The 19,491-nt window shown below is 35.2% G+C and overlaps 2 protein-coding genes across 3 annotated transcripts; one reads left to right on the top strand and one right to left on the bottom strand.

The window, feature by feature from the left end:
• Positions 1-8,349: 8,349 nt before the first annotated feature.
• LOC106319427 lies at positions 8,350-9,506 on the top strand. Its single transcript, XM_013757745.1, has 3 exons — positions 8,350-8,585; positions 8,862-8,953; positions 9,058-9,506. Exons 1-3 carry the CDS (start codon positions 8,516-8,518, stop codon positions 9,334-9,336), a joined length of 441 nt encoding a protein of 146 aa, XP_013613199.1. The 5' UTR covers positions 8,350-8,515; the 3' UTR covers positions 9,337-9,506.
• Positions 9,488-11,363, bottom strand: LOC106319425 (two-pore potassium channel 1-like). 2 transcript variants are annotated; one of them, XM_013757743.1, is made up of 3 exons: positions 11,244-11,363; positions 9,996-10,922; positions 9,488-9,920 (listed from the first exon to the last, which is right to left on the bottom strand). In XM_013757743.1, the coding sequence occupies exons 2-3, from the start codon at positions 10,919-10,921 to the stop codon at positions 9,767-9,769; spliced, it is 1,080 nt and encodes a 359-aa protein (XP_013613197.1). In that variant the 5' UTR covers position 10,922; positions 11,244-11,363; the 3' UTR covers positions 9,488-9,766. The 2 variants fall into 2 exon arrangements, with proteins under 2 accessions (XP_013613197.1, XP_013613198.1); XM_013757744.1 differs by lacking the exon at positions 11,244-11,363 and adding an exon at positions 11,101-11,197.
• Between the last annotated feature and the right edge of the window lie 8,128 nt (positions 11,364-19,491).

Raw genomic sequence — 19,491 nt, 5'->3', positions numbered from 1 at the left:
TCATAATCAACCTGCAAAAATAAAGAGAACGTTGAAATATAGATCATATATGAAAAAGGAGTTTGATCGATCAACCTACAAAAATTAAGAGTTTGAGTTAATCCCTGATTCTTCAACCACTTAATAAAGTGTTGATCTTTCCTTTTGTCTACGTCACTTGTGGATATACCTGAGAATATTTCTTCGACTTGAGAAACAAATAGGCTGTAAAATCACATTTTATATTAATTAATCTTTGACAATCATATAATTTATACTTATAGGTGTTTAGAAGTGTTCATATATGTTACCTTTCAAAATAACGCATCAATTGATCCTCGCAATTGAGTAGAATATAGGTGTGTGCACTATGAGCGTCTTCTTCACTCGACCACCAAACCTCTTTTAATTTTCCACCGAGTCGTCCAATCTGGCTAAAGATGTCTGGAACACCAGCAACTGCATATGTTGGCGTGACACCACCATCATTGTATCACTCTTTTCTGGGTACATATTTTTGACGCAAAGTAGTACGATGTGAAGTGAGAAGTTTCTTCCGTCAAACTTCCAGCAATTATAGAACCTTCAACTTTTGCGAGGTTCTTTGCTTTTCCTTTTAAATATTTCATGGCTCGCTCATACTGATACATCCATCCGTAATGTACAGGTCCACGAAGCAATGCCTCATATGGGAGGTGGACAGCTAGATGCTCCATGACGTCAAAAAATCCCGGAGAAAATATCTTCTCCAAGTTGCACAATAAGATGAGAATGTTCTGCTGAAGCTGTTCCACGACTTCTTCTTTAAGAGTGTGTGTGCTCAGATCTCTGAAAAATTCTCCAATGCCTTGTATATTCCAGAAACAATTAAACACATTATATTAGTCATATATTATTGCAAACTAAACCATTATAAAATACTGCGTTATAATATACTACCTGCAAATGCTTCATGTACGTTTGTTTGAAGTAGCTCCGCAGATGCAAAGGGAAGTAGTCGTTGCATAAAGACATGACAATCATGACTCTTCATCCCGGAGAACTTTTGACCCTTTTCAACACATCTAGAGAGATTTGAAATACCCATCGGGGAACTTCACTTCTGATGCCACCCAGTTGAACAACACCGACTTTTTTCTGAAGATAATCTGAATATTGGAACGGGAACTTGTTCATTGCTTTTTATATATAACTCACTTCTTGAACAAATATCTGGCAAGTCCAACCTCGATTTTATGTTGTCTTTTGTCTTCTCTGGGACATTCAATATTGTATTCATGATGTTCTCAAAGAAATTCTTCTCAATATGCATCACATCGAGGTTGTGGCGCAGAGGAAGATCCTTCCAATATGACAACTCCCAAAATATAATTTTTTGTGCCAGTTGTGATGAACACCGTAAGAATCAGGCATATTACGAGGGACATTCCAATTACCACTACAACGAACTCTTTCGTTAGCTCCGTAGTAGTCGATTTGCGCTTCAATTTGTTCTCCAGTTAGATATGGAGGAGGAGTGTCTCTCACAACCTTTTTGTGCCTAAAAAAATTCTTGTTTCTTCGGTACGGATGGAAAATGGGAAGAAATCGACGGTGACAATCGAACCAACTTGTCTTCCTACCATTCTTCAGTTGAAACGCATCTGTCGTTCCATTACAGGATGGCCAAGCTAATCTCCCATGTGTAGTCCATTCAGACAACATCCCATAGGCAGCAAAGTCACTTATGGTCCAAAAAAACATCGCTCGCATCGTAAAATTCGTCTTCGTTGAGCAGTCATACGTCTTCACCCCTGTTGACCACAAATCCTTCGACTCTTTTATCTGTGGTTGTAGGAAGACATCCAGAGACCTTTTTGGATGGATCAGACCAGGTATTAAAATGGTCAAGAATAGCAACTCCCGTTGCATGCACATCTCCGGTGGCAGGTTGTATGGCGTAAGAAAGACTGGCCACAATGAATATTGTCTCCCTGACATTCCGAATGGACTAAATTCATATGTGCATAATCCGAGAAACATATTCCGGCTATTGCTAGCGAAATCCAGATGTACTTTGTTAAAATGTTTCCAGGCTCTTGCATCTGATGGATGAGTCATCTCACCATCCGTCTGAGTATGCTCGGCATGCCATCTCATCTTTCCAGCAGTCTGCTCTGATTGGTACAATCTTTTCAATCTGTCTGTAATTGGTAGGTACCAAATCCTTTGGTACGGTACCCTATTACGTCCCCGTCCTTGCGGGTTGAATCGTGGCTTCTTGCAGAATCGACATCATGCAGTTGTCGATGCAAACATCTATCATCTCCGAAGGTGACCCAAGACTATAAACCAGTTTCCGAATCTCATAATAAGAATCAGCAAACACATTGTCTTCCGGCAAATACTCTTTAAACAAGTCCGCCCATTCGTTCATGCAACTTTCAGGTAGATTGTGATCACTTTTAATATTCATCATTCTAGCAGCTAACGACAATTTAGAGAGACCTTCTCTACAACCACAGTAAAGTGGTTGATTCGCCGCGTTTAACATTTCGTAAAACTTTTTTGCATCTATATTAGGTTATTCATCTTCATCATGAGCTACGAATGCATCAACTACATGAACCCTATCATAATCTACCATCTATTCCTGAAGGTAACTATGTTCATTATGCAAATGATGATCAACCGGTTCTTTTTCCTGAAAATTGCTATTACTACTACTAGCTTCATTATGATCATAATTAAAACATTCTCCATGTTGAAACCAGATATAGTAATTTGCCGTGAAACCTCAATTTATTAAATGCTTCCAAACATTTTCACGGTTTGCCAGTTTCGAATTGTTGCATTTCCGACAAGGACAGAACATCTTACCACTTTCTTGGGCGAGCGGTGTTGAATCTGCTTGATGCAACACCGCTCACCCAAGAAAGTGGTAAGATGTTCTGTCCTTGTCAGAAATGCAACAATTCGAAACTGGCAAACCGTGAAAATGTTTGGAAGCATTTAATAAATAGAGGTTTCACGGCAAATTACTATATCTGGTTTCAACATGGAGAAGGTTTTAATTATGATCAGAATGAAGCTAGTAGTAGTAATAGCAATTTTCAGGAAAAAGAACCGGTTGATCATCATTTGCATAATGAACATAGTTACCAGCAAGAGGAGATGGTAGATTATGATAGGGTTCATGATATGGTAGCTGATGCATTCGTAGCTCATGAAGAAGATGAAGAACCTAATATAGATGCAAAACATGTTACAACTACAAAGTTGGTAGAATCAAAATTTCCTCGCTAGGTAGACGTAAAATATTTCCTCGTAAAGTACACGCTACATTTACGTCGAGTTTACAAGGAAATCGTAATTCCTCGTAAAGGCCACGTGATATTACATCGAATTTACAACGAAATGATTTCGTCGTTATTTTACAAGGAAATAATGCTGATTTTAGTTTTTCCTCGTAAGTTCCTCATAAAGTCGACGTAAATTTACGAGGATTACTTTCCCTCGTTAAATTTCCTCGCTAAACTTTGTGTTTTCTTGTAGTGATAATTCTGGATTGGCAGGATACAATTGTGAGGATTCAATATGATCATGGCTCTAATATGGATAAAGTTTGGTGCGAATGGTTTTTCAAATGATTGTTTATCATATCTGGCAGGAGTAGGAATGCACGAAGGCATGGTAAATCTTGGATACTTTTGGAGAATCTAGCTTATCAGATTGATAAAGACTATGAAGAATAGATTTTTCGTTTATGAGCTATTCATATGGGAGCAAGCTAGAGGGACTGATGAGACGATGGTTTGAAGTTACGATCTGAGTTCGACTATTTCTTAGCTAACTTGGGAAATAAAATTTCATGTTAATTGCTTAGAAATTAGCTAATTTTTCACTCTTTTGTAAATCAATACTATTAAAATAGAAGATCATTTTTTGAAGTGCCCTTCTTTTTTAATAGTATTTACAGATCACTGCCACTGCTTTATTTAAAACCTATGTTTTTTAATTATAGTTATTTTTCACTAAATCTATTTAATTCTAGTAACTACTTATTTTTAAATTTCATTTCTCTTCCAGCATAGTTAGTTAAGATAGCAAACATATATTTTTTACTGTCAACACAAAACCTACTGGTTTAAAACATTTGCCCTATAATAATTTTTGTGTATACTTTCAACAAATCAATACTATTCAAACAGAAGATCATTTTTTGAAGTGCCCTTCTCTTTTAATAGTATTTACAGATCACTGCCACTGCTTTATTTAAAACCTATGTTTTTTAATTATATTTATTTTTCACTAAATCTATTTAATTCCAGTAACTACTTATTTTTAAATTTCATTTCTCTTCCGGCATAGTTAGTTAAGATAGCAAACATATTTTTTTACTATCAACACAAAACCTACTGGTTTAAAACATTTGCCCTATAATAATTTTCGTGTATACTTTCAACAAATTACTATTAATATACATTAACAATAGTGCTGTTTATGAACATTCTAAATATCATTTTATGGTTCGTTTAAGTATTATAAGATCATATGATAGGGCTATAGAATATGTTTTAATAACATGATAGTGCTATACAATATGTATTAATATAAAAGCAGTCGAGATTTTTATATTAACATGCAAAATATCATTTTACAACCAAAATTTCCCTGTTATAAAAAAAGAAAAAAATTCCTGTTATTAAATCCAAACTCATGATACCGTATGACCTACAAATACGCGATTTCAAAACCTTAAAATATTATTGGATTTGTATAATATTTACCACATTAATGCTTAGATATCAAAAATTGAACTCTTTTACACGTAGATGCAAGCTAATCTTCAAAGTATCTACACTTAAATAAAACAGGATATTCAGAAATATACCTATCAAATTCAGTCACTGTAGAATACTTAAAATAGTATAATAGCAAATATAACAATACTTAAATTCATAAACTTTTAATGTCTATGAATAGTAAAAATAAATTTTAAATCTAAAATAAACGAAAAGTAAAGCTTTAAGATTTTCGATAAGAAAAAAAAAGAAAACCAATACCAAACACATAAAATATCATCGTTCAATTTATTATTTTAGATGGTATAGTGAAATCTTCACCAAAATCTAAAAATCATAAACAAAATAGTTTAATCGATGTTATATGATAAAAATCAGAAAGTTCAATACAAGTTTTGAAATAAAACACAGATTTTAATAATCGAAACTTAATTTTTTTTTTTTAAATAAGTAAAATCACTTGCTGGTTCAGCTGGTGGTTCAACGGTTGTCAGGTTACCGGATTTAAGGACTTTTAACGATATTATCGGATTTTTAAATAATGGATATTTTCAAAAACCCAAACTGGATTATTTACTGAGTCACTGGATTTACTGATTCGGCCACGGGTCCGGGTTAGACATCAAAACATTGCTCCAGACTCTTAAAAACTTTTAAGTATCTATTGGAAAATCATAAACTAATAACATTAAATTTTAACATACACTACAAGAAAACAGCGGCATACTGAAGGAAAAAATAGTCGGTATGTCATCGGAATAACGCTATTCCGACGACATACCGACGAAAAAGTCCTCGGAAATAACTCCTCGGAAATTCATCTTTCCTCGGAAATCCCTCGGAAATTTCCGACGGAATTCCGAGGAAATGAATTTCCTCGGAATATTCCGAGGAAATTCTGAGGAACTAGTGTTTGGGGTTTCAAAATCTCGAATGTTTTTTTATAAACGGATCGATCGATGTATTTATGTCCAAAAACGCATCGATCGATCACTAGTTCGTCGGAATTTCCTCGGAATATTCCGAGGAAATTCTGAGGAACTAGTGTTTGGGGTTTCAAAATCTCGAATGTTTTTTTATAAACGGATCGATCGATGTATTTATGTCCAAAAACGCATCGATCGATCACTAGTTCGTCGGAATTTCCTCGGAATATTCCGAGGAAATTCTGAGGAACTAGTGTTTGGGGTTTCAAAATCTCGAATGTTTTTTTATAAACGGATCGATCGATGTATTTATGTCCAAAAACGCATCGATCGATCACTAGTTCGTCGGAATTTCCTCGGAATATTCCGAGGAAATTCTGAGGAACTAGTGTTTGGGGTTTCAAAATCTCGAATGTTTTTTTATAAACGGATCGATCGATGTATTTATGTCCAAAAACGCATCGATCGATCACTAGTTCGTCGGAATTTCCTCGGAATATTCCGAGGAAATTCTGAGGAACTAGTGTTTGGGGTTTCAAAATCTCGAATGTTTTTTTATAAACGGATCGATCGATGTATTTATGTCCAAAAACGCATCGATCGATCACTAGTTCGTCGGAATTTCCTCGGAATATTCCGAGGAAATTCTGAGGAACTAGTGTTTGGGGTTTCAAAATCTCGAATGTTTTTTTATAAACGGATCGATCGATGTATTTATGTCCAAAAACGCATCGATCGATCACTAGTTCGTCGGAATTTCCTCGGAATATTCCGAGGAAATTCTGAGGAACTAGTGTTTGGGGTTTCAAAATCTCGAATGTTTTTTTATAAACGGATCGATCGATGTATTTATGTCCAAAAACGCATCGATCGATCACTAGTTCGTCGGAATTTCCTCGGAATATTCCGAGGAAATTCTGAGGAACTAGTGTTTGGGGTTTCAAAATCTCGAATGTTTTTTTATAAACGGATCGATCGATGTATTTATGTCCAAAAACGCATCGATCGATCACTAGTTCGTCGGAATTTCCTCGGAATATTCCGAGGAAATTCTGAGGAACTAGTGTTTGGGGTTTCAAAATCTCGAATGTTTTTTTATAAACGGATCGATCGATGTATTTATGTCCAAAAACGCATCGATCGATCACTAGTTCGTCGGAATTTCCTCGGAATATTCCGAGGAAATTCTGAGGAACTAGTGTTTGGGGTTTCAAAATCTCGAATGTTTTTTTATAAACGGATCGATCGATGTATTTATGTCCAAAAACGCATCGATCGATCACTAGTTCGTCGGAATTTCCTCGGAATATTCCGAGGAAATTCTGAGGAACTAGTGTTTGGGGTTTCAAAATCTCGAATGTTTTTTTATAAACGGATCGATCGATGTATTTATGTCCAAAAACGCATCGATCGATCACTAGTTCGTCGGAATTTCCTCGGAATATTCCGAGGAAATTCTGAGGAACTAGTGTTTGGGGTTTCAAAATCTCGAATGTTTTTTTATAAACGGATCGATCGATGTATTTATGTCCAAAAACGCATCGATCGATCACTAGTTCGTCGGAATTTCCTCGGAATATTCCGAGGAAATTCTGAGGAACTAGTGTTTGGGGTTTCAAAATCTCGAATGTTTTTTTATAAACGGATCGATCGATGTATTTATGTCCAAAAACGCATCGATCGATCACTAGTTCGTCGGAATTTCCTCGGAATATTCCGAGGAAATTCTGAGGAACTAGTGTTTGGGGTTTCAAAATCTCGAATGTTTTTTTATAAACGGATCGATCGATGTATTTATGTCCAAAAACGCATCGATCGATCACTAGTTCGTCGGAATTTCCTCGGAATATTCCGAGGAAATTCTGAGGAACTAGTGTTTGGGGTTTCAAAATCTCGAATGTTTTTTTATAAACGGATCGATCGATGTATTTATGTCCAAAAACGCATCGATCGATCACTAGTTCGTCGGAATTTCCTCGGAATATTCCGAGGAAATTCTGAGGAACTAGTGTTTGGGGTTTCAAAATCTCGAATGTTTTTTTATAAACGGATCGATCGATGTATTTATGTCCAAAAACGCATCGATCGATCACTAGTTCGTCGGAATTTCCTCGGAATATTCTGACGGATTGATGTTTCCTCGGAATTCCGTCGGTATATTCCGAGGAAACCTAAATTTTGGGTTTCCTAGGAAATTCCTCGGGAAATTCCGAGGATTTCATTTTCCGTCGGAATGTCCGTCAGAATACCGATGTTTTCTTGTAGTGATAGTCTTGAAGAGTTTTAATTGAATAACACCAGAATCACTATAAAACCTAAATCTTTAGAAGTGTTTATAAATAATCTATCCAATAACACCTTCTTAGTAACATATAGTTTCTTTGTTCGTTATTTTACCTAATTTCTCTTGATTCAATATGGTAAGTTAAAAACTCGTGGTATTCAAATTTTACACATCTACACAAAACACATGTACACATGAAACGTAATTGTAAGATTATTACTATGCTATAATATAAATTTATAAGTTATAAAATAAAGTATTTGTAAGAGAGACAAATCTCGTGCTTTTAAAGCGCGGATCAAAATCTAGTGACTATTATTTGTTCATTATCATTTCTTCAAAAAAAAAAAAAAAGAATCCGGATCCGACCCGGTCCTCACACAGTAACTCCTTTCCATCCAAGGTCTACAATTTTTAGGGTATCTTCCGGAGAATCCAGCAAGGGTGAATCAGTGAACAGATTATTTGATAAATTAAATAATAAAATAAAAAGGCTGAGAAATCAGTTATTGTCTGAGAATCCCACTGAAGGTCGATCTTCAATGGATACTTGTGTAACGCAGACGACGACTCTGCCTCCGGAAGAGGAAGAAGAAGCCGATGATGAGTGGGGTAAGTTTATTCGCTGTCTCTGAAAACCGAATCGATTACATTTGTTTATCTCAAAATTGCGATCGCAACGTGTTCTTGATTCAATCTTCAAGCTTTGAAACCCTAAAATGGAGTCCTTTCAGACTTGGAAAATTTTGAAAGCTTTTGTTGACGTACAAGTCAAAAGATCTCTGCTTTGTGATTCTCTTTACAAGAAAAAAAAGAACAGTGTTCCAGTCTCTGCATCCTCATGTTCAATTGCAAAAGTTGAATCAATCATATTATATTTGGGTACAGACACTGATGGGTTTGTGATTCCAAGTTTGGAGATTAAACAAGAGAATGTTAATGACGCAGAAGCTGATACATCAAAACCTTCTTCTCCTCAAGTCAGTGTTTCCTTGGTTTCTCTCTTCAAAATAGATCAATAGAGAAGGAGTTTCAATGGTGTTTAAGAAGCTAGCTCTCTCTCTCTCATTATATGTTTTTGTAGATTAAAGCTGAAGAAAACATCTACCTAGGACCACATGGAGGAGCTCCTCCCTCGCAGCTACAAGACGGTAACGCATCCAGCAGGAAGCAGCGGTTCAAGCAGAAGCTAAAGGAAGCAGACCAGAAAATGAATGTGTCTGGTCGAGAAAACAAAGTGGCTAACTTGAGAGAGCTTGTAGGCGGCGTTGAGAAAGGAACTAACGTCTCAAAAGATGTTTCAAGAGACTGGCTTGACCCACATTGCCACGAGTCTCAGTTCGAGAAACGTCAACAACTGTAACGCTCCTTTTTCTCTTTGTAAACGTTTTGTATCAATACCCAGAGATTTCAATGCAATAAAAACAATCATCATTATCAAACAAACATGTAAGACTCTTAGTTTGTCTGCACTTTTTGGAGCTTGTTCTCAAGGAGCATAACAACAACATTAATAGAACAAAACTGAGTTCCATATCAGATCAATAGCAAGATCCAGTTTGCTTAGCCAACGTATACGTGTACAAATCCACGTATATTATACACTCAAGACATCACAAAACAGTTATAGAGTGAGTCTATGGCATTACGGTACAAAAACACAAACAGAAACAAACAACACTTCCAAAAGAAAACTGTTCACTTCTCTTTTACTTCTTGTAGTTGCTTGCATACATGTATGCAACTTAACAAAGATTCTGCTTCGTCTCCAGGAAATGATGATAATGAATGCTCTACCTTTGGATCTGAGCTAGAACGATGTCAGAATTGGTCAGGTTTCCAGATTCATCGTAATCGAGGTTCTCAAACTCTTCCATGATCCCAGATATATCTTTCTCATCAATCTTCCCCATTTCTTTCAGCTTATATACAATAAACTCTGCAGCTCTGAAACACACACAAAAGACAAAGATAAGAAGAAGAAGAAAACATAAGAGAGAATCAAGTCTGAGAATGTCTCACTCCACAACTCTATCTTCATCAAGATCAGCTGCTTCAAGATCATTGTTTGTGATCCTCCTTGTCAAAACCCATTTCACCAGCTCCCTCTGTTTGGTTTCTGCATTTAGCTCAGCTACATAGAGTAAAAACTGAGCCAAACATATAGTACTCGTCAAGATCCAAAAAACAGCGAAAAGGCGTCCAGTTCCAGAGTTAAAGCTCTTGTCTCCATAACCCAATGTAGTAACCGTGGAGCAAACACAGTAGAAAGCTTCAATAACAGGCATATTCTCAAACGTTACAAGGAAAATAGTCCCAGCAAGGAAGAGGACTGCAAAGATAAGGAACGTGACATAGCATTTGTATCTCAGCTTGTTAGTTTGCAACTCCTTGAGAATGTCTAGCGGACCGGAGCTTTGACGCAAATGGAAAGCCCTGACCAGCAAAGTCTCTTGCTTCTCCACTAGATAATCCGCTGCTCGGCTTAAAAGGTGACCCACGAGGACCATTCCCGAGAAGACAAAGGCACAAGCGAGTAGCCTTGAGGTAGAGCTACTAGGGACAAGGTCACCGTATCCAACGGTTGTCATTGTTACAACACAGAAGTAGACGGCATCCAACACACCGTTGGTCTTGTGACCGGAGATCTGGTTTCTCACGAGGTAGAAACAGAGAGTACCGATGGTGAGATATAAAGCCAAGAACATGATGACTCGTCTGAGGTTCGGGTTTAGATTGAACAACTGACTGGGATGAAGAGGGGGTTCATCGGTTTTGACATCGTTGTCGTCGTATGTACAATCACCGCGAGGAGCGCTTCTAGAGCGATGCAGTCTTCTTTTGCTTGAAGAGGTTGTTCTTGATTTTGTGTTGAAGTCTTGAGCCATGGGATCTAACTGCTCCTTAGGTAGCAAGGGCTCACGAGCTGGATCGGCACTTGATGACATCCTATAAGTAACCAAACCAGATCAGTCAAATCTCTTAGTCAGTTATCGATTTTAAAACATAAATCATTCATGGATGATATATAAACTGTGGGAGCTATATCAGTTGTTATGAACACGAATACAAATACTGAAACTGTAAAACAATTAAACAACCAAGACATAAATAAAATGAGTCACACCTACAGAAAAAGGCACCATCAACAGAGAAATGATAAGTTGTTTGGGTGGGAAGAGACAAGACAATAAACAGAATGTTTTTAAACCAAAGACTATTTTCAGACCAGAATCCGAAACTCGGGGAAGCTGAAGACTTGAGACTTACCCAGAAGTCTATTGTTCGAAAAATCAGAATCGCGGTTTGCTTGGATCTCGCGATCTTTCTCCAGTGATGTTCCCACTTCACACAGAAATTATAGTTCTTGTTCGCACGACTTATGTATAAATGGTTTTCATTTTCATTTTCAACTCCCTACTTTTTACATTACAGTACATCGTATTTTATATATTCATCTAATAAGTCAACGTTTATTCCAATTTTATAGTCATTTTGTTTAATAAAATTAAGAAATAGGAAAATAAATAATAATGATCTCAATCAAATAGTGGTAGTTTAGGGTCCGACTGGTTTTCCCGCTACCACCCGCAAACGCAGCTTTTGCGGTTGGTCGTTTGCGGGTGGTAGCGGTTGACAGCGTTTCGAAACAATCATATAAACCGCTATAATTCGCTTCAAACTGCTCCGAATCTTTTAAAATCAAAAGTTGGTTCCAGATAACGTTTGCGGTTGCGGGCGGTTGTGGGAAGATAATTTTTTTTCATTTTTTTTTCAAAAGCCATATAAATACAAAAATAAAAATATTCAATAAAATTTTCAAATTGGAATTCTAAAAATACTAAAATATATCTATTATATTTTAATTAATATAATAAAATTTTAAAATAAAAATATTTTCTATAATTTTAAAAATTTAAAACTATAATTTTCTAATATAATTTTCATATTTATTATAATATTATGATTTTTGATATTTTTATAATTATATAAAATGTAAATATTGTTAATTTATTATTTAACTGCTGCTGTATTTGGTAGTTAACTAGTCATAAGTATCCTGCAAACGCACCAATTTCTAACCGCAGAACTAGTCGTACAAATCTCTTAAAACCGCTAGAAACCGCAACCATCCGCATCCGCAAATTCCCACAGCCGCAACCGCAACCGCTGCGTTTGAACTCAGTGGTAACCACTAGTCTGGAGCAAAATTTTAAAGAGTTTGGATTCGAATCTTTCTTAGACTAATTTAGATTTCAGCCTAAACAGTTAACATAGTGGTTTCGTAACAAATCAGTTTAGAGAAATTCCATAGGATAACTCTTTTTAGTTTATTTTTATAAAAATAGTTTTCAATGAAAAAAATTGTCAAAATAAATTTTATTAAAAGGTGAAAATTTACTATAGGATTAACTAATCTAAACATAGAATTTAGAGTTAAAGCGTGAGATTTTGGGGATACAGTTTCAAAATTTTAAAAATAAAAATTAAAAATTTCAAAATAAAAATAAGATATTTTAGTCATATTTTTAGGGCTAATTTGTAACAAAATTTAAAAAGAATTATTTGAGAGAATTATCAATATCTTATTATCCTTAGCATTAATCGGAAATCAATCCAAACTCGATGATATATCAGAACCGTAGTATCATATCCGGTTAATTATGTACCGCATTCCTCTCAAGGCTAACATATTAAAAAAGATAATAATATAAATTGAGTTGGCTAAGTTGTGGTACAGCATTATTAATATACAGCATATTGTAATTAATATTCTCAATGTCATTTCACTATCTCGTAGTTAATAAAACAAGTATACAACTAACCATTTCCATTTATTAATATGTTATTTCATAATGCTGCACCACGACTTAGCCAACTCTTATTTCGTCAATGTCAAAATGTATACACTAATATAAATTTCGAAAGAGAGATTTTTTTTGGAGAAATTGTTTTTGTCACGAAAATAGTATTCAACGAAAAAAATGACAAAAATAAATTTTATTAAAGGGTAAAAATATATTTTTATCCTAGGGTTATCTAATATACACTTAGAGTTTAGACTTAAAGTGTGAAATTTTGAGAATATGGTTTCAAATTTAAAAAACTAAAAAAATATTAAAAATTTCAAAATTAAGAAAGCTCATTTTAGTCTTCTTTTTAGGGCTATTTTGTGATAAAAAATCAAAAATGGCTATCTTAGGGGTTTAGTATACCCTCCAAAAAATGAAGTAATAAGAGGTATACACCAACATGGATCATCTATTTTGGAGGAAGAATAGTATTACAGAGCCTTAAGATGATAGAAATCATTATCCTTGAATAGTTCGGTACATTTGGAAGAATATGAATGATAAGCTATTCAGAAGTATAGATAGAGACTCATTGGAACTAGTCAGATATGCAGAGAGTAGTGTCAGGTCTAGTACAATGCAAAAGATACTATACATGTTCCTCTACATGCACAAATTGTTGAAGAAACACAAACCTTAAACTTCGGTAATATTTGTATGGTAGATGGTTCATGGACCTCTACAGATCAATTCAGTGGAATTTGATGGGTGTGGAAGAATAGCATGGGGAAGATCCAACTTATGGGGACACAGAACTTAAGGAGGCGTGAGACAGTACTCCACTCCGAACTGGAAGCGTTAAGATGGGCAATAGAGAGCATGCTACATCACTCGACCTGTCAGAGATTTGAGACAGATTGCACGGACCTGATTGCAATGATAGCAGATCCACAAGCTTGGCCAAATTTCACAACTGAGCTGGAGGTCATTCAAATTCTCCAGATGTGTTTTTCTGGACTTCAAAATCAGCAACTTCCCAAGGGCGCAAAATAAAATTGTTGATTCGCTAGTTAGGAACTCCCGTTCTTTTCATAGACCTCTTTGTTTTATTGGTTGTTATATTCCGGTCTAATTATCCAGACCAACCTCAAGTTCGTTGAATATTCATTTGTTGCAAAAAAAAAGAGGTTGACGTTGGAGCATCCTTATTCCCATTTTCTAAAATAATGCTAATCAATAAAGAAAAATTATAAAATAATATTTAAATACCTAAAGCTTAAGAATATCTTATATGAAATATGAGATATGAGATCACTAATATACGAAATTTTTTTTTATTATAAACCTTATTGAACTACTAGGAGTATACATGATGTTAGAGTTAATTAAACTTTGTCTACTAAGCATTTTTACCGCTTGGCCATAAAAAAGGAAGCATTTTTACCGTTGAAATTCTAAATTTGTAATAAGATAAATTAAAACAACAATTTTTGTTTTGCGTGTAAATGTTAAGGTATAAATAAATTATTTTAAGACATCTCTAACCATAACACCAAATTTAGTGTTTGAAATCAAACCAAATTTTATGATTTAGTATCATATTTTTTTATCTCCAACTATAACACCAAACTAGCTTTTGAACCGCGCTTTTGCAAGTGCATGATATTTTATGATAAAATTTTCATTAGTAACTTAACAAATATTTTGTTAATTTGTAAAAAAAATTGTATATTTAAAATATTTTTGCATTTGACTTTGTGCTTTTGAATTCGACTATGACCCATGTCAAACCGGATAATTCAGTTATTCGATAATTCATTTAGTTTTTCAAATAAAACAATATTCTAAAACTGTAAAAATCACTAAAACCCAAAACCAAGCGACTAAACCGATGGATGACCGATATATAATCCAATTTGATTTAAATTATTATAGGTTAATTTGTAACCTTTTAATCTAAAATTTAAAGTTCATTATTTTGCAATTTATGAAAATATGACGTTTCTACAAAATTTTGATAAATAAAATGATAGATATAAAATAATTAAGAACTATGAATAAGTCTTGATCATATTACTCGTTTTTATATAGCTTAATTAAATTTATAATAATTATTTTGTGTAATTTATCTTGTTAATAATTTGGTTCATAATATAATCGGTTTAAATCTGTTGTTTACAATTAATGTTTAGCATTTTGCTTCAGATAATATATATTTTGAGCATTTTTGATAATTATTTTTATTATTATATTTAGTGTACTAGGTAGTTATAGTGTTTTATATATTATGTAATGGTTATTACTGAATTATTATGTTACTTAAATAAATGTTATAACCATATTTAGAAAATATAAATAAAATAATCCGTTAATTTATTTGATTTGTCACTGATTGAAATGTTTTTTGGAGTATCTAAAGTTGCAAAAATAAGTTATATTTGTTTCCGTCGTTTTTATAAATTATTTGATTTTGTTTCAATTTTTTTTTTTGACAACAAGACATTCACAGATTCATATTGATTCTGTAAATCAAATCGGTAACTCCGCATCCATGTGAACGATAAAACATGGTTCTTTCCTACCACTGCGTGCTAAGCTATCCGCCCGTAGGTTCTCCGTCCGAGGTACATGAACGATGTCTGAGTTGAAGAAACTTCTTCATAAAAGCTTGATATCTTCCAGATAACTTTCAAATGCTGGCCATTCTTCTGGTTCCGAAACCATCTTCTCCATTTGAGAACAATCCGTTGCAAACGTAACCTGAAACTGTCGTAAATTCTTCATACATTCCATTGCCCAAATCAAAGCCTCGACCTCCGAATGAAGAGGTGAAAGACATGCCCTTACATTCCTTGCTCCTAATAAACCACCAAAGCCCGGTAAAGTACTATACCATCCTTGTCCCGAAAATAGTTCCTTATCTTTCCACGAACCATCTATAAAACACCATCGTCCTGGAATTGCTAATGTGGGTCTGGTCTGTACCTGATGCTCCCTCTTCTGATCAGTGAGTACTTGTGCCTCAGCCCAAAGTGATGATTCCAATTCTGCTAATTTAAGTATTTCACTTGGATCAATATCCAGATTACTATACACTTTGTTATTTCGACCTTTCCATATATACCACAATATCCATGCAAATTGGTGGTCATCCATCTTTGGATTGACTCTCCAAAAAAGATGATCCATGTTACCAAAAAAAGAACAAGTAGGAAAAATATTGGGATTCAATGGTATTTTAAATAATGCCCACACTTGACGTGCTGGAGGACATTCAAAAAACACATGGTTTATTGATTCTTCCGGATCTCCGCATCGAGTACAACATATATCCCCTTGTATTCCTCTCGCTCTAAGATTTTTCATTACCGCTATACAACCTGAAAGGAGTTGTCATAAAAAATGTTTTATCTTCGGCGGGCACCGCACTTCCCAACAGAAGGCTTTTAGTATATCCACTGTGGGCCCATAAAATTTGGTGGTTTTTCCTTATCAGGATAGACCCGTTCCACTTGATACCCTGATTTTACCGAATATTTTCTATTGTTAGTGAAATGCCATCCATTCCTATCTTCCATCTGATTTCTACTTAATGAAATACTTTCAATAATTTTTACGTCATGAGGATCCACCAAAGCCCTAATTGCCTGAAGATTCCAAGTTCGGGATTCCGAGTTAATGAGGGAATCCACTGTGAGGTCCGGGTAACTGTTTTGAAGGTTTTTGTTTGCTGGTCTCGGGTGAGTGGCTGGGATCCAAGGATAATTCCATACCGAAATAGATGAACATGTTCCCACCCTTTTAATTAGTCCTTTTCAAACCAGAGATCTAGCAAATATAATACTTCTCCAGCCATATGACGGAGAGTAAGATCGGATCAGTTCTAGGGGTGAAGCATTCCTATAGTCCCGTCCTTTAAAGACTCTAGAAAAAGAGTATTTGGCTTCTCAATCAGCCTCCACAGTTGCTTTCCAAGAATTAATGTGTTAAAATCCATAAGATCCTTAAAATCTAATCCACCATTGTCTTTAGGCACACATAACTTATCCCATGATTTCCAATGCATGTCTTTTGTGCTCCCTCCTGGGCTCCACCAAAACGGAGCTACTGCACTCGTTAGCTTCTTTACTGTGGCTTTTGGTAACCGATAAACAGACATCACATGGTTTGGCAGGGCCGTGACCACCGATTTAATAATCACCTCTTTTCCTCGTTTAGTAAATAATCTAAAAGTCCATCCATTAACCCTATTATTCAAGCGGTCTTGAACAAAACCAAACAAGTGTACCTTAGATCCCCCAAAGCTTTCGGGAAACCCCAAATAAGATCCCATTCCTCCTAAATTCTGAATACCCAAAATATCTCTCAATTCTTGGCGACTGGATTCTTTGATCTTATGTCCAAACTGAATTGATGATTTCTGGAAATTAATTTATTGCCCTGAAACAGCCTCATATTCATTTAAAATCCTGAGAATGGTTTGACACTCTTCTTTATTTACCTTACAAAAGAAAAGACTATCATCGACAAATAGCAAATGAGAAATTGCTGGACAAGCTCTTGCTACCTTCATACCGGTTAACTGTTTCATTTTCTCCGCCTTCTTAATATTCACAATTAATGATAATAAATAAATAAGGAGACAAATGGTCCTCTTGACGTAAGCCCCGCTAGGGAATCATATGACCTCGCGGCTGACCATTGAGAAGTACCCTATATTGAACCGAAGATATACATTCCACCATTAAATTGATCCAACGAGGATCAAACCCCATTTTGTGAAGAAGAGCCTCAATAAAACTCCACTCTATCCTATCATACGCCTTGCTCATATCCGTTTTGATCGCCATAAACTTATTTTGACATGACTTATTGGTTCTCAGTCCATGAAACATTTCCTGCGGTATAAGGATATTATCCGATATTAACCTTCCTTCCACAAAAGCCGATTGTGTCTCCGATATTAGTCGTGGGAGGCAAATCTTCAGTCGTTGACACATAACTTTCGAGATAATCTTGTAACCCACATTACATAGACTTATCGGCCATAGTTCCATCATCCTTGTAGGTCTCTCTACTTTCGGAATCATACAAATATTAGTAATATTTAACTGTGGATCCATATCTCATGTAACCAAAAAATTATTCACCATCTCGACCACATCCTTCTTAATAACATGTCAGGAATGCTGAAAAAAATGGCTGTCATTCCATCCGGACCTGGCGCTTTCTCCGGGTGCATCATAAATAAAGCTTGTCGGACCTCTTTCCCTGTTGCTATTCTCAATAATACTTGATTCATTTGGGGGGGGGGGAATTGACGGTACTATCTCTTCCAAAAAATTATCAAAGTCCGTTGGAGTGGTAGTACGAAAAAGACCATCAAAATAATCAACCGCCACTTTCTCAATTCCATTTTCCTCTGTTATCCAATTACCTATTTCATCATGAAGTCCCACTATTTTATTGCAGGCCCTATGCTGCTTTGTTAGGGCATGGTAAAACTTGGTATTAAGATCTCCAGATGAATGCCACGTATTACGGCTTTTCTGATGTCAATATTCCTCCTCATCCTTATAAGCCTCTTGTAACTTCCTGGAAACCTCAAGAATCTTCTCTTGTGATCTACTGTTATCTGATTGAACTTCCTCAAGTGCATGTTGAAGATCTTTAATTTTGTCCTTCCCATATGGTTGATTGTGTTTTCACCATGACGAAATTTCATGACGACAATTATTAATTTTGGTAACAAAATCCTCTATTTGTCCTTTCTGGTTTTCTGTCCAACCTGCCACAATTGATTCCATAAGACCCTCATGTCTGTTCCATCTCTTGTCAAACCTCAACTGTCCCTTTTTTCCCTTAATAAATTATCCTCCAAAAAAGCTACCACAGGACGATGATCAGAGCCCACCATCCTTAAGTATTCTGTGTAAGAACATGGGAAAAACGTATGCCATTCCTCATTTGCCAAGGCCCGATCCAATCGACATCTTATCATCACTGCTCCTTTTCCTTTGCCTCACCTTCCTTGCCATGACCATTTATTACCTCGAACCGGAAATTCTAGTAGTCCACTATTCCTTATCATGTTATTAAAAGGAATGAAGGAAGTTGCACATCTTAGGGATCCTCCATCCTTTTCATGATTCTCATTAATTTCATTTAGATCTCCAATAATAAACCAAGGTTCAGACACTACAAAAAAAAAGTGGTATTGATAGCACATTATGATAGCGTTGTTTCCTGAACTGCTATGAAAAATTAATTTTTTTGAGGGATTTATATTAATAGCAGTTAATTAATGCTGTTGTGTAAAATCAGTAAGCGGGAAGGAAAAATCACTAATACCGCCAATATTTAAGTGAAACTTAGACACGCGCCAAGACATAATTTTTTTCTCTTTTTCGATAGCACATTATGATAGCATTGTTTTAAGAACTGCTATAAAAATTCAATTTTTAATCTTTGTAATTTTAAACCCTAAACATGTTTTAAATCATAAACTCTAAACATAAACCTTAAAACTCTAATATTTACATACAATAACCTGAAATTGTAAACTTAGACTCAAAGTTATTCCTTTTAATCTTAATATTTCACTTCCAAAACACAAAAACTTTAAATCTTAGTAAAACTCTATACCCTAAACTCTATACCCTAAACTCTATCCATAATCTTTAATTATACTCCAATTTATAAATATAAACACTAACATATTGTAT

The sequence above is a fragment of the Brassica oleracea genome, chromosome C9 (assembly GCF_000695525.1).
Source record: "Brassica oleracea var. oleracea cultivar TO1000 chromosome C9, BOL, whole genome shotgun sequence".
Lineage (NCBI taxonomy): Eukaryota > Viridiplantae > Streptophyta > Magnoliopsida > Brassicales > Brassicaceae > Brassica > Brassica oleracea.
The sequence above is the reverse complement of the archived record's forward strand: the minus strand, read 5'-3'. Positions and strand labels throughout refer to the sequence as shown.